Source organism: Hyperolius riggenbachi, chromosome 5, assembly GCF_040937935.1.
Source record: "Hyperolius riggenbachi isolate aHypRig1 chromosome 5, aHypRig1.pri, whole genome shotgun sequence".
NCBI lineage: Eukaryota > Metazoa > Chordata > Amphibia > Anura > Hyperoliidae > Hyperolius > Hyperolius riggenbachi.
The window spans coordinates 57,060,260-57,074,463 of record NC_090650.1 but is presented as its reverse complement, the minus strand read 5'-3'; the positions used below and the strand labels follow the sequence as shown (position 1 = coordinate 57,074,463).

General features: G+C 43.3%; 1 protein-coding gene across 1 annotated transcript in view; it reads left to right on the top strand.

The window, feature by feature from the left end:
* The window catches only part of RAB18 (RAB18, member RAS oncogene family), a 77,685-nt gene that overhangs the window by 49,230 nt on the left and 14,251 nt on the right, over positions 1-14,204 (top strand). The window contains exon 4 of the mRNA XM_068235725.1: positions 9,855-9,927. Coding sequence (XP_068091826.1) covers positions 9,855-9,927 — 73 coding nt within the window. The remainder of the gene's footprint in view (positions 1-9,854; positions 9,928-14,204) is intronic.

The following is a 14,204-nucleotide window of genomic DNA, read 5'->3' as shown; positions in this document are numbered from 1 at the left end:
AAAAGGACTTTGGTGCACAGAATTATAAAGATTGGTACACAGTGCACACAGCATCATGCTAATGTCACTGTGAGTCCTGTGCTTTGTTGCTGCACCTCAGCTCAAACTGACAATGTTTTAACCAGGAACACTGTTACGAGTGTGCTCCTTTGGACAGGAAGGCAGTGCTCTGTCATTCTTTTACTGCAAAATAGCACATAGGGCCACATTTGGTCCGCGGGCCTTGTGTTTGACGCCTGTGCTCTATAGCAACAGAACTACAGCCTTGTAACACATCTGTACAGCACTCAGCCTATAACTGTCACCCAAAGGATCAAATCCCTATCTATGCGGGCGACATGCCTTGTTTCTGTAAACTTCTTTACTTGTTCTGAAGGAGCCCTGTCATGTAATTATGCCAGCTGATGATTGCCTGCTCCAATGGCTGATGAAAAAATGTATTTTTCATTTTTTTTTATTATTTTGTCAGTATGTAGAATGATGGTTCTCAGAGGAGTAAAGCCATCCCATATAAACTCGCCTCCCTATCTGATTGTATGTTAGTATATCTGTCTTTCTGTAACCACTTTGTTACAAATCTGATTTAACCTAATGTATATAAAGGGAAGTCTACCCCAAACAAGTTTGGCCATCATGATCTTATAGAGGCGCCTGAAGATGGCAGCCTCGACCACTTACTCTGTCATTCTAGGTTTGTTTTATGTATTTTTGGTTTTCAACATTGCCTTGTGCAACCCAACCCGGATAACCTTCGCCAGTGAACAACTACTGAGCATTCGAAACTTAGCTAAATATAATCTACCCCTGGATATTTCATCTACTCTTGATCTTCTGGGGATTCTGACCAGTGGAGCTACAGTGCTGAACCAGACAGTGAGGCTTAGAAGAAGAGGCAAGCGCTCCGGGATCCAGACTCTCTTTCGACGCAGAGGACTGCGCTTTCCACTACCTGGAATCATACTCTCTAATGTCAGGTCCATATGCAACAAACTAGATGAGCTTCAACTACTGATCAGAACAAAGAAGGACTTTCATCTCTCTGCGGCTATTTGCTTCACAGAAACTTGGCTATCTGAGCATTATTCCAGACAACGCTCTGCAGATTTATGGATTTACACTCTACAGATCTGACCGGGACCCACTTACTTCAGGCAAAACCAAAGGTGGAGGACTCTGCTTCTATGTTAATGATAGATGGTGCACGGATGTTACAGTTATTAAGAGGACATGCTCGGCTGGGCTGGAAATATTCTTCATAAACTGCAGACCCTTCTATTCACCCCGTGAGTTTACTTCATTTATTTTGGCTGCTGGGTACATCCCTCCACAAACATGTATGCAGCCTGCGCTCCAAATCACTGAGGGTGGAGAGGGAGTACCCAGATTCTTTTTTTTTTTTTTTTTTTTTTTTTTTTTTTTTTTTTTTTTTTTAATCATACTAGGGGATTTCAACAGTGCTAATCTTTCCAAAGAACTCCCCAAATACAGGCAACACCTCACAAGCGCAACTAGAGAAGGTAAGACACTTGATCGCTGTTACACTACGACTAAAGACTTGTATCGCTCTGCCAGCAGGGCAGCTTTGGGGAACTCTGATCATGCTGTTATACAGCTTATCCCAACATACATCCAAAGACTAAAAACTGCCAAACCTGTAGTGACCACAGTTAAGAAATGAACTAGTGAAGCTGTAGAAAAACTGCAGAGCTGCTTTGATTTAACGGACTGGAATTTATTTAAAGAATCCTCCAGTGACCTAAATGAATACACTGACGCTGTGACATCATATATTACCTTTTGCTAAGAGTCCTGCATCCCCACAAAAAAGTGCACCAGGTACAATAACGATAAACCCTGGTTTACATCACATCTTAGGAAGCTGCGCCTCGATAAAGAAAAGGCATATCGTACAGGCGATAAAGTCCTCCACAAAGCTGCGAAATACAAACTGCAGAGAGCCATTACCGCCGCAAAAAAAGATTATTCTCAAAAACTTGAGGAAAAATTTTCTAATGCCGACTCATCCACAATATGGAAATCTCTACATGAAATTGCAAACTACAGGAAGAATAAATCTCCCCCCTCACTACATAACCTGCAGCTTGCAAATTAACTGAATACATTTTATTGCAGGTTTGACACTACCAACAAAAGCCAAACACAACAAGTCAATTTGCATCTCTGCAACAAGCAAACTGAGCACTCCTCCAACCAGCCATTGTCTCCACCCCCTGCAGTGCCTCAGTATGTACACAACACAGCAGACCAGACACAATCTGCTAACCTGTCCCCAGATGTGCATGCTCTAACAATATGCCAATCAGATGTAAATAGACTCTTTAAAAGACAAAAACCAGGAAACAATGGGGCCAGACACTATCTCTGCGAAATGCTTGAATCTCTGTGCCGACCAATTAGCGCCTGTATTCACAGACATATTCAATGCATCTCTAGAACTCTCAATTGTTCCTGCCTGTTTTTAAAAGCTCAACTATTGTACCAATTCAAAAAAACAAAACCTACATGCTTAAATGATTACAGGCCTGTTGCCCTGACATCACTGGTCATGAAAGCATTTGAAAAACTGATAATGACTTATCTGAAATCCATCACAGATCCCCTGCTGGACTCTTTGCAATTTGCCTACAGGCCTAATAGATCCGCAGACAATGCCGTGAACATGTGTATGCATTATGTACTACAGCATCTAGACACCCCAGGAACCTACACCAGGATTTTATTTATAGATTTCAGCTCTGCATTTAATATCATAATTCCATCACTGCTGCACAGCAAGCTCTCCCAGCTACACATACCTGAATCCATCTGCAAATGGATAACCGACTTCTTAACCGACAGAAGACAGCGTGTTAGACTCGGTAAACTCACATCAAGCTCTCTGACAGTCAGTACTGGTGCACCCCAGGGCTGTGTGCTTTCCCCACTGCTCTACTCACTTTACACCAATGACTGCATCTCCACAGATCCATCTAAGGTTCTGAAGTTTGCAGACGACACAACAGTTGTTGGTCTCATAAAAAATGGGGATGAGTCTGCATACAGGCATGTGGTGGGACAGCTTTCCTCCTGGTGCAGCAGCAACAACTTGGAACTAAATGCTCTCAAAACTATGGAGAGGATAATAGACTTTAGGAGATCTCCCACCCCCCACCCCACCACCCCCCCAGCACCTCCCCTTAATCATAAATGGATCCACAATAACCCAAGTAGTCATTCAAGTTTCTTGGGTCCACGATCTCAAACGACTTTAAAATGGGACAACAACACTGCCACTATTGTCAAGAAAGCACAACAGAGCATGTACCATCTACGGCAGTTGAAAAAGTTTGGCCTACCTCAAAATCTAATGGTGCAGTTCTACACTGCAATCATCGAATCCACCATAACCTCATCTATGACTGTATGGTTCGGCTCCTGCTCAGCATTAGAAAAGGGGAGGCTGCAGCGCATCATCCGATCAGCGGAAAGCATAATTGGCTGTAGCTTTCCTTCCCTGCACGATCTTTACGCTAGCAGGTGCAGAAAGAGAGCAACCAAAATTGCCTCTGACCCCTCTCACCCAGCTCACTCCATCTTCCAGCGCATTCCTTCAGGGGTAAGATTCCGGTCAATCGCTACCAAAACCTCTAGACACAGGAACAGCTTTTTTCCTCAAGCGGTAGCCGTACTTATTGCTGAACCACGTTAGAGCTGCTAGGACTGAAAGTAATCAGCACAGAACTAAACATGAACAATTCTCACATTGCTTACTGCCACTATACCTATAATGTCCTTAACTTGTAATATTCACACTGTCTGTCCTTGTATTGTTTTTGTTTGTGTTTGTTAAGCAACTGCCAAGACAAATTCCTTGTAGGTGCAAACTTACTTGGCGAAAATAAGTTGATTCTGATAAAATTGATTCTGATAACCCAGCACTGGATATGATTTAAGAGCTTTGCTGAGAGATGGATTGCTCACTTAGGCCAACAGCATCCTCTAGTGGCAGTAAGAAGTGGCACAAATATAAATGCAACAGAAGACTACAAGGTTTGAATCATGCAGCTAGGTCAGTTGATAGTAATTTTAATTTATAATGTGTCACTATTATCAGGTTAAAACGAAACCTCCTTCAAAATATTCCTGCTACGTCTTGCACCAAAATATGCCCTGTATACTTTGTACTTGCTACTCATTACGGATGTGCATCTTATTTTACCATCCGCAAGTAACGGGCAGTAGCGGTACTTGTCCTGTATATCAAGTACATATATTGGCTGTGAGGAGGAAATTGGGATCATAAGTCAAGGCATGCTGCCTTCTGGGGATTGTCTTATTGATCAGAACCTGAGGGTTACTCTTGATTGATGAAATGAGGAGGATATCGATCATGCTGGTCACTGCTTTCTGACAACCTTATAATGTGGCTGGTATTCCTCTTCTATATTGTCTATGGTGTGGGACACGACTTTGTATGGCTGGACACCAAGGTGTTAAGCAACGTTCACAGTGGAGCATTGCGGTGCGGCATAAATGCCGCTTTGTAACGCAGCTTGCTGTATGACAATGCACCACCTATAGTGACATTCACATTGCAGTGGGTGCATTGAGTGTGTGGCATCGTAATGTTCTGTAGGCAGTGCGTTACCACAACGCAGGCATTAAGGCTGTGTTTCTACTGGAGCAGAGAACGGACATTTTTTGTCCTTTCTCCACTCATCGCAAAACTCACAGTAAATAGCTCCTATTTCATATATAGGAGCGATTCACACTAGTCATGCTGCAACAGATCTGAGATCCGTTGCGGTAAGCAGGCTGCACTTCTGTGTAGTCCACAATAATCCCAGACAGATATAGCCTATGGGGGGGGGGGGTTAACGCATCTGCCCTGGGCTCCAGCCGAACCACAGTGGACCATCAGAGTGGTAACTACACTGGCCGCTCCTGCTGGCTACATTTGATCCGTCGCAAGTGGGAACTAAGCCTTAAAGTGAAGCATACTATATACATCAGGGCGTCTGATTCAAAACAATTTTGGGTACCTGGAGTCGCAGGTTTCAATAAATTAAGGAGTCGGATGATTTTTCCACCAACTCCACAGTCCTGGTAAAAATTGGACATCGGAGTTGGAGCAATTTTCATGTGAACACTAGAAATCCAGCGCAGGAGACTTGGGCGCAGCTGGAAGCCGAATTACATCATTCCCCACTATCCACATGGACCTGGAGGGGGAATAGTAATTAACACGGCTGGGACTTGTGCAGCAGCAGAATCAGCCATATACCGGCTGTATCCTGTGCCCAAGTCTCCCGGCGCTGATTCCTCTCGTATGCATTTTCAGGTACCTGTAGTAGGAGTTGGATGACATTTGTACCGACTCCACAGCCCTGCTATTCATGTACTGTATGCGACGCATCACGCGTTTTATTCCTGCTGTTACAGGGAATGTAACTGCCACTGTGAACATAGCCTCAAATGGATTGTCAGTGTTGGGATATTTGTTGCATATGATCTTGCATAGGTTATGCAGCTGCACTTTCTAGTGTTTTTGTGAACTGTGGTGTGGGTGCTAGTTCTTTAGCTTAAAGAGGAACTCCAGTGAAAATGATGTAATAAAAAAAGTGCTTCATTTTTACAGTCATTATGTATAAATGATTTAGTCATTGTGTGCCCATTGTAAAAGCTTTCCTCTCCTTGATTTACATTCTGACATTTATCACATGGTGACATTTTTACTGCTGGCAGGTGATGTTACTGGAAGTACCTTCTGCTTGCTTTTTTGGCAGTTGGAAACAGCTGTAAATGGCTATTTCCCACCATGCAGCAAGGTTCACAGACTGGAAACTGCCAGGAAAATGGTCCTCACAGTCTCCTGTGGGAGGGACTTCACCACAAAATCAGCCATACAGTGCCCCCTGATGATCAGTTTGTGAAAAGGAAAAGCTTTCTCATGGGAAAGGGGGGTATCCGCTACTGATTGGGATGAAGTTCAATCCTTGGTCACGGTTTCTCTTTAAACAAAAGTTTTGGTGTGCAAACAGTGCAAGTGTTAGTAAATGGAGTGCAAGTTCGTGCACGGTGTGGGGCAGTAGATTTAATGCATAGTGCAGATTTTCTTCCGCCCCGTAGTGAAACAGGCCCCATGTGCCTGTATTTACATTTCAGACCCGCTAATCCTGTTGTGTTTTGTGATGGCCGTAAACAGTCTTTTACCATTTTTCTGCGGTTTGTTTCTAGGGCTGTCAGTTCACACGTCTGACTAGAGGTGCAGTAAATTGCCAGACTTATTATCCACAGTTTGTCATTTGTAGAATGATACATTTCCTAGATGGGTTCCAGCATATAATGCACTGCCAGTTTGTTTGCTGTGTTTGTCTGGCAGGCCTCCCCAGGACTGTCTGAGAAGCGGAATGAATAGCGCCTTCTGTGGAATATTCATTACAGAGCCAAAAACCGAGTCCTGGGTAGCTTGGCCTTTAAACCTTTTTAAAAGCCTTGAACATGCATCGAATTGCCAAGCTTATTTTATTTTTTTGCATAATGTATTCTGTGCAATATGATAAATGGAAAGGTTTTTTGGTTTTTTTTTCTCCACAAACCGTAAAAAATGAAACTGTTTCCCCACCGTAAGTACGAGTACAAAAAATATAAAGGTAAACTGGTAGGTTGTGATAAAATATTAATAGTGAAGAAGAATAATGAAAGACAAGCAGGCGGAACAATTGCTTTGGTCAGTGACCAGAATCGTGCAGGGAGATCGAGTCACATGAGTTTCACAGTTGTGTGATACAGCACCTGCTACGTATCACATAAACATTGTGGATACTCCAGTCACCACAAATACACTGTCTCACATAAATAGAGATGGCTCTAACCTCCGATTTTAGGTTCGCGATCCTCGAACACGAACTTCCGCACAGCAGGGTTATAATCCCTAAAGGATAGAAATCACATTGCATTCCTAAATTGAGGGCATCAAGTGCTTTAAAACATCTTGCGTGTGTATACATCAATCAGGTAGTGTAATTAGTGTACTGCTTCACACTGACAGACCAAACTCACTGTGTAACGCACCGCAAACAGCTGTTTGTGTAGTGATGGCCGTGCTGGACTGGTGCGCACCATGGCGAGATTGCTCTTCCTCAGTGATGTCAGGTTAGGTAATGTCTGACTGCCTTATCAACTTTCGATGGTTCTTTCTCTACCATTGTTAAAGCTTACATCTATTCCACTGCGGTGTCCCAATCGCCACACATTTTTGGAAGGCCTCAGAGTCCACCAGCTGGAATGGTAACAGCTGGCGACCTAACAGTTCCACCATGCCAGCTGTCAGACCCCAGGCAAGGGGGTGACTGGCAGACATTGGCTTCTTCCGCTCAAAGATTTCCTTAACGGACACCTGGCTGCTGTGGGCAGAGGAGCAAGATTGGCTACCACCACACATCCAAGGAAGGCAGCAGGCACGGCACGCAAGTCTCAAATCAGGGAGGTAGTGACGAAAAATAACAATACAGGAGGACTCCTTTGAGAATCTGTTATGGAGGGCAAGTCTGCCATCCATTCAAGTGAAAGGTATGCACTGACTGCCAGGTATAATACAATGTGCAGTCACAGATGCAGTGAAAGGTATTCAGTGACTGCTGGTATAACAATGTGCAGTCACACAGGTGCAGTGAAAATGGATGCACTGACTGCTGGTATATAAAGCAGCATGCTGTCACACAGATGCAGTGAAAGGTATGCACGGACTGGTATATAAAACAGTGTGCGGTCGCACAGGTGCAGTGAAAAGGTATGCACAGACTGGTATATAAAACAGCGTGCGGTCACACAGGTACAGTGAAAAGGTATGTACGGACTGGTATATAAAACGGTGTGCGGTCGCGCAGGTGCAGTGAAAGGCTATGCACAGACTGGTGTATAAAACATCATGCGGTCGCACAGATGCAGTGAAAGGTATGCACGGACTGGTATATAAAACAGCGTGCGGTCACACAGGTGCAGTGAAAAGGTATGAACGGACTGGTATATAAAACAGCATGCAGCAGTCACACTAGGCACTAAATGTGCTGGGCCTGGCACTGTATAGCAATTATCAAGGGCCAGCTGCGACAGACAGGGCTGTATATGCAGTGTCAGTGAGCCACACAGACAAAAAAAACCACATCACAAGAACATTAGCTCTCAAAAGAACTGTTTTGGGGTGCTTTTCATCAACAAATATCAGCAAGGAGAAAGCTAACAGACCTCCTATCGCTTTCACTACCTCTCCAATGTCTCTCCCTTCTCTCTCTAATACTGCAGCACTCAGAGTGAGATCATGGCTGACGCTGCTGCCTTATATAATGGGGGGGGGGGGGGTCCAGGAGGGAGTGCAGCCTGATTGGCTGCCATGTGTCTGCTGACTGTGATATAGAGGGTCAAAGTTAGCCCAATGATGTAGTATAGGGGGCGGGTCGAACTCGCATAGGGTTCGCGTTTGATAGTGAACGCAGACCCACGATGTTAGCACGAATAAGTTTGCATGCGAACCGTTCGGGCCATCTCTACACATAAACATGCTGGATACTCCATTCATCACAAATACCGTGTCTAATGCGCATACCCGGCATAGCAGAGTTTATGTAGCATTGCAAATGTTATTTTGGTTTGTTGCTAAAAAACCTACTTTTCCTGTAGCGTGGTTACATCATGATGCCTACAGGAAGCTGCTAAGTGATGCATGCTGGGAAGAGAAATCCAGCATTAAAGGGAAACTGAAGTGAGAGGAATGTGGAGGCTGCCATCTTCATTCCCTTATGAATCATGCAAATCAGTTGCCTGGCTGTCATGCTGAGCTTTTGGATTTAGCATACAGCCAGTGGAGTCGGGCTACAGTCAAAGCATCTGATCTGCATACTTGTTCTGGGTGTAATATTTAAGTTATTTGAGGAAGAGAATCAGCAGTGTAGTCTGGCATCTGGTAGCTTGGCAGCCTCCATATTCTTCTCACTTCATGTTCTCTTTAACAAATAGTGGTTCTTTCCTAGTACAGTTTTATAAGTCAGATTTGGGGCAACATCTACTGCACAGTAAACAAACACCCAAACATCATGTAGAAATTGTTGCAAATGGAAATTTAATTCAGGATTTCTGTGCTGCTCGTATTCCATGCTCACTATTTGAGGGCAGCACGGTGGCGTAGTGGTTAGCGCGCTCACCTTGCAGCGCTGGGTCCCCAATTCGAGTACCAGCCAGGTCAACATCTGCAAGGAGTTTGTATATTCTACCCAAGTCAATGTGGGTTTCCTCCTGGCACTCTGGTTTCCTCTCACATCCCAAAAACGTACAGATATGTTAATTAGCTTCACCCTAAATTGGCCATAGAGCAGGCATGGGCAAACTTGGCCCTCCGGCTGTTAAGGAACTACAAGTCCCACAATGCATTTGCCTTTGAGTCATGACTGTGGCTGTAAGACTCCTGCAATGCATTGTGGGACTTGTAGTTCCATAACAGCTGGTGGGCCAAGTTTGCCCATGTCTGCCCTAGACTGTGATACATGCACTACACGATACATACATAGACATATGACTATGGCAGGGATTAGATTGTGAGCCCCTCTGAGGGACAGTTAGTGACAAGACAATATACTCTGTACAGCGATGCGTAATATGTCGGCGCTATATAATAGTATACTTAATAAAATAAAAAATTACTGTATATTCAACTCTGTATGCTACAACCATGTATGCAGCTACTCTGCTTGTCCAGGAGATGGAGCTGTGGTACAACATATGCAGACATCGAATTCTGTTTTTCTGTTGTAAATAGTAAACCCTTTTACACGTTATATTTTTGTGTGTGTCTGTTACAGGACACTGCCGGACAAGAGCGTTTCCGAACCTTGACACCTAGTTATTACAGAGGCGCACAAGGTGTAATATTGGGTAAGAAAATCTTGTGCTTTCATGTGTTTATTTTGTTCTATTAATGATAGAATTTTGAAAGTACAGGTGCAATGCGAAAAATTTGAATATCGTGCAGGAGTCCATTTATTTCAGTCATTCAACTTAAAGAGGAACTCCAGTGAAAATAATGTAATAAAAAAAGTGCTTCATTTTTACCATAATTATGTATAAATGATTTAGTCAGTGTTTGCCTGTTGTAAAATCTTTCCTCTCCCAGATTCACATTCTGACATGTATTACATGGTGACATTGTTACTGTGGGCAGGTTATGTAGCTGTTTCTAGCTGTTCTGGCTGTTACAGACAGCTGTAAACAGCTAATTCCTGTCTGTGAACATTGTTACATTGTGGCAGTTTGCCCAGAGTACCGCGGTACCAGAGTTTCTTGTGGGAGGGGTTTCATCACAAAATCAGTCATACAGTGCCCCCTGATGGGTTTGTTTGTGAAATGCAATAGCTTTGTCATGTAAAAGGGGGTATCAGCTACTGATTGGGATAAAGTTCAATTCTTGGTCGGAGTCTCTCTTTAAAAGGTGAAACTTCTCTATGAAATAGGATCCCTTTGCAGGTGTTTTGGATGAATTAGCTGATTAGAGTCTGACACTGTTGAGCCTAGAATATTGAATCTTTTCACGATATTCTAATAGTCTGAGATTTTGGGATTCTCATAAGCTGTAAGTAGTGATGAACAGAAATTACGTCCATGCGCAATTACGCATCGTAATACGCAATTACGCATCATAGACGTAATGCGTATTTGTTACCATTCGTAATTACGCATGAATTTACGCATAATTTCATGTCGACTTTGGCGGTGAATAGCAAAGCCCCCATACATGCTATTGCTACAAAAATTGCTACATATGTTAAAGAGAATCTGTAAATTCTTACAATGAAAAGCATACCATTCTCTTTATTATGTTCTCCTGGGCCCCTCTGTGCGGTTTCTGCCACTCCCTGCTGCAATCCTGGCTTGTAATTGCCAGTTTTAGGCAGTGTTTACAAACAAGACATGGCTTCTAACCAGAGTATGATAGGCTGAGAACAGCTCACTGTGTGACTCATACAGAGCTTGGAGAGGGTGTGTAAAGCTTCTGCCAATGACAAGCAGTGCTGCACATTCCACACATTCCAGCCTGAGCCCGACAGAGCCGACAGAGGAGAGAAGATAAGATATTTATTACAGAGACAGTGCAATTAGAAAAGGCTGCAGTAAGCCAGACTACATTAGAACAGGTATAGGAACTTATAGGATAGAAGAAATAAGGCTCAACAATGTGTTAGTCTCTTTAAGGCGAATAGTGGGTACAAGTTACAAAAATAATTGTTCAAAAAGACCTTGTAGTTTTTGAGAAAATCAATTTTAAACCTACAAAAAAAATGTTTTTTACACTCATTTTTCTTTGCATTTTTAAAATTGATTTTCTCAAACTACAAGGTTTTAAAAAAAAAAAAAAAAAAAAAAAAAAAATTTGACTTGTACCCACGATTTTCCTTAACGTGTAGCAATAGCATGTATGGGGGATTTGCTATTCACCGCCAAAGTCAACATGAAATTCTGCGTAAATTCATGCGCAATTACGAATTATTATACGAAGTCAATTGAACTACGAATTTATTACTTGTAGGCATACTTGCCTAAATTTACACTCAATTGGGCGTAATCGTACTTAGCAGATTACGATTATCACTGGCTGTAAGCCATCATCACCACAATTATAACTAATAAATGCTTGAAATATCTCGCTTTGCATGTACTGAGTCTGAATTACTGAAATAAATGGACTTTTGCACCATATTCTAATTCTTTGAGTTTCGCCTGCAAAATTTTCCTTGATCATTACAAATCTATATTAATGAATAATATTAGTTAATGGTTTCATTTGACCAACTAACTATTAATGGTGTGGTCAGAATGAATAAAGTTTTTCCCAAGTCTGCATGTAGCCAATTCCACATTATTCAGTAAGATTGTTAAAGTGCAAATTAATTTGAGATGATTGAGAATAATGCTAAATATTATGAAAAGCTGTTGTAAAATACACTCACCTTAAAGAAAACCTGTACTGAAAATAAAAGTCAAAATAAGCATACACAAGTCATACTTACCTTCCATGTAGTCTACTCCTCAGTGTCTTTTTCCTGTCCCGCGTCCTATTTGTTCACTATGATCAAGGGAATTTTCCGTCCTCCATTTTGAAAATAGCCATTACCCATAACAGCTTTCTGATCAGCACACTGTTAAACTGTAACATCGCCCACTTGAGCCATAGGGAAACATGGGCATTACCTGGTACATCCGTTTTCCTCTCAGCTATAACTGACAGCAACTGATATTTTACTGACAGCAACTGATATATTTCAGATCTGACAAAATATTGTCAGAACTGGATGTGATTATTGTCAGAAGAAAATGGTGAGCTTCTGAGAGGAACTGATGGCAAGGTAACTCTGCAATGTTCATTTGAAGTTACCTCATGTGTTTATTTTAAATATTTTTACTCAGTACAGGTTCTCTTTAAGGATTATTAGGAACACCTGTTCAATTTCTCATTAATGCAATTATCTAATCAACCAAACACATGGCAGTTGCTTCAATGCATTTAGTGATGTGGTCTTGGTCAATACAATATCCTGAACTCCAAACTGAATGTCAGAATGGGAAAGAAAGGTCATTTAAGAAATTTTGAGCATGGCATGGTTGTTGGTGCCAGACGGGCCGGTCTGAGTATTTCACAATCTGCTCAGTTACTGGGGTTTTCACGCACAACCATTTCTAGAAGGGAAAAACAACCAGTATGCGGCAGTCCTGTGGGCGAAAATGCCTTGTTGATGCTAGAGGTCAGAGGAGAATGGGCCGACTGATTGAAGCTGATAGAAGAGCAACGTTGACTGAAATAACCACTCGTTACAACCAAGGTATGCAGCAAAGCATTTGTGAAGCCACAACACGCACAACCTTGAGGTGGATGGGCTACAACAGCAGAAGACCCCACCGGGTACCACTCATCTCCACTACAAATAGGAAAAAGAGGCTACAATTTGCACGAGCTCACCAAAATTGGACAGTTGAAGAATGGAAAAATGTTGCCTGGTCTGAGTCTCGAGAGTCAGAATTTGGCGTAAACAGAATGAAAACCTGTATCCATCATGCCTTGGTGGTGGTGTAATGGTGTGGGGGATGTTTTATTGGCACACTTTAGGCCCCTTAGTGCCAATTGGGCATCGTTCAAATGCCACGGGCTACCTGAGCATTGTTTCTGACCATGTCCATCCCTTCATGACCACCATGTACCCTTCCTCTGATGGCTACTTCCAGCGGGATAATGCACCACGTCACAAAGCTCGGATCATTTCAAATTGGTTTTTTTGAACATGACACTGAGTTCACTGTACTAAAATAGTCCCCACAGTCACCAGATCTCAACCCAATAGAGCATCTTTGGTATAGGATAGAATGGGAGCTCTGTGTCCTGGATGTGCATCCTACAAATCTCCATCAACTGCAAGATGCTATCCTATCAATATAGGCCTTGTTGAATCCATGCCACGTAGAATTAAAGCCAATGGGTACCGTATTAAAAAAGAAAGTCAGATACTCACCTAAGGAGAGGGAAGGCTCGGTCCTAATGAGCCTTCCCTCTCCTCTCCCGGTGCCCTCGGTGCTGCGCTGGCTCCCCCGTTCGCGTCCGCCGCCGCAGGGACTTCGGAGGTCTTCGGGAGCACTCGGGCTTCCGAAGACGGGCCGCTCCATACTACGTATGCGCGAGTGCGTCATAGAGGGCGCTCGCGCATGCGTAGTATGGAGCGGCCGCGTCATCGGGAGCCCGAGTGCTCCCGAAGGCTTCCGAAAGCTCCCGAAGGCATGCGGAAGTGGCAGTATTTGACCGAACTGGTCGAATACTGCCACGGGGGATCCTGCGTGGGACCGGGCACCGGGAGAGGAGAGGGAAGGCTCATTAGGACCGAGCCTTCCCTCTCCTTAGGTGAGTGTCTGACTTTTTATTTTTTAATACGGTAAACATTCACTTTAAGGCAGTTCTGAAGGCGAAAGGGAGTCAAACACTGTATTAGTATGGTGTTCCTGGATAGTGTAATGGTTAAGGGCTCTGCCTCTGACGCAGGAGACCTGGGTTCGAATCTCGGCTCTGCCTGTTCAGTAAGCCAGCACCTATTCAGTAGGAGATCTTGGGCAACTCTCCCTAACACTGCTACTGCCTCTAGAGCGCGTCCTAGTGGCTGCTGCTCTGGCGCTTT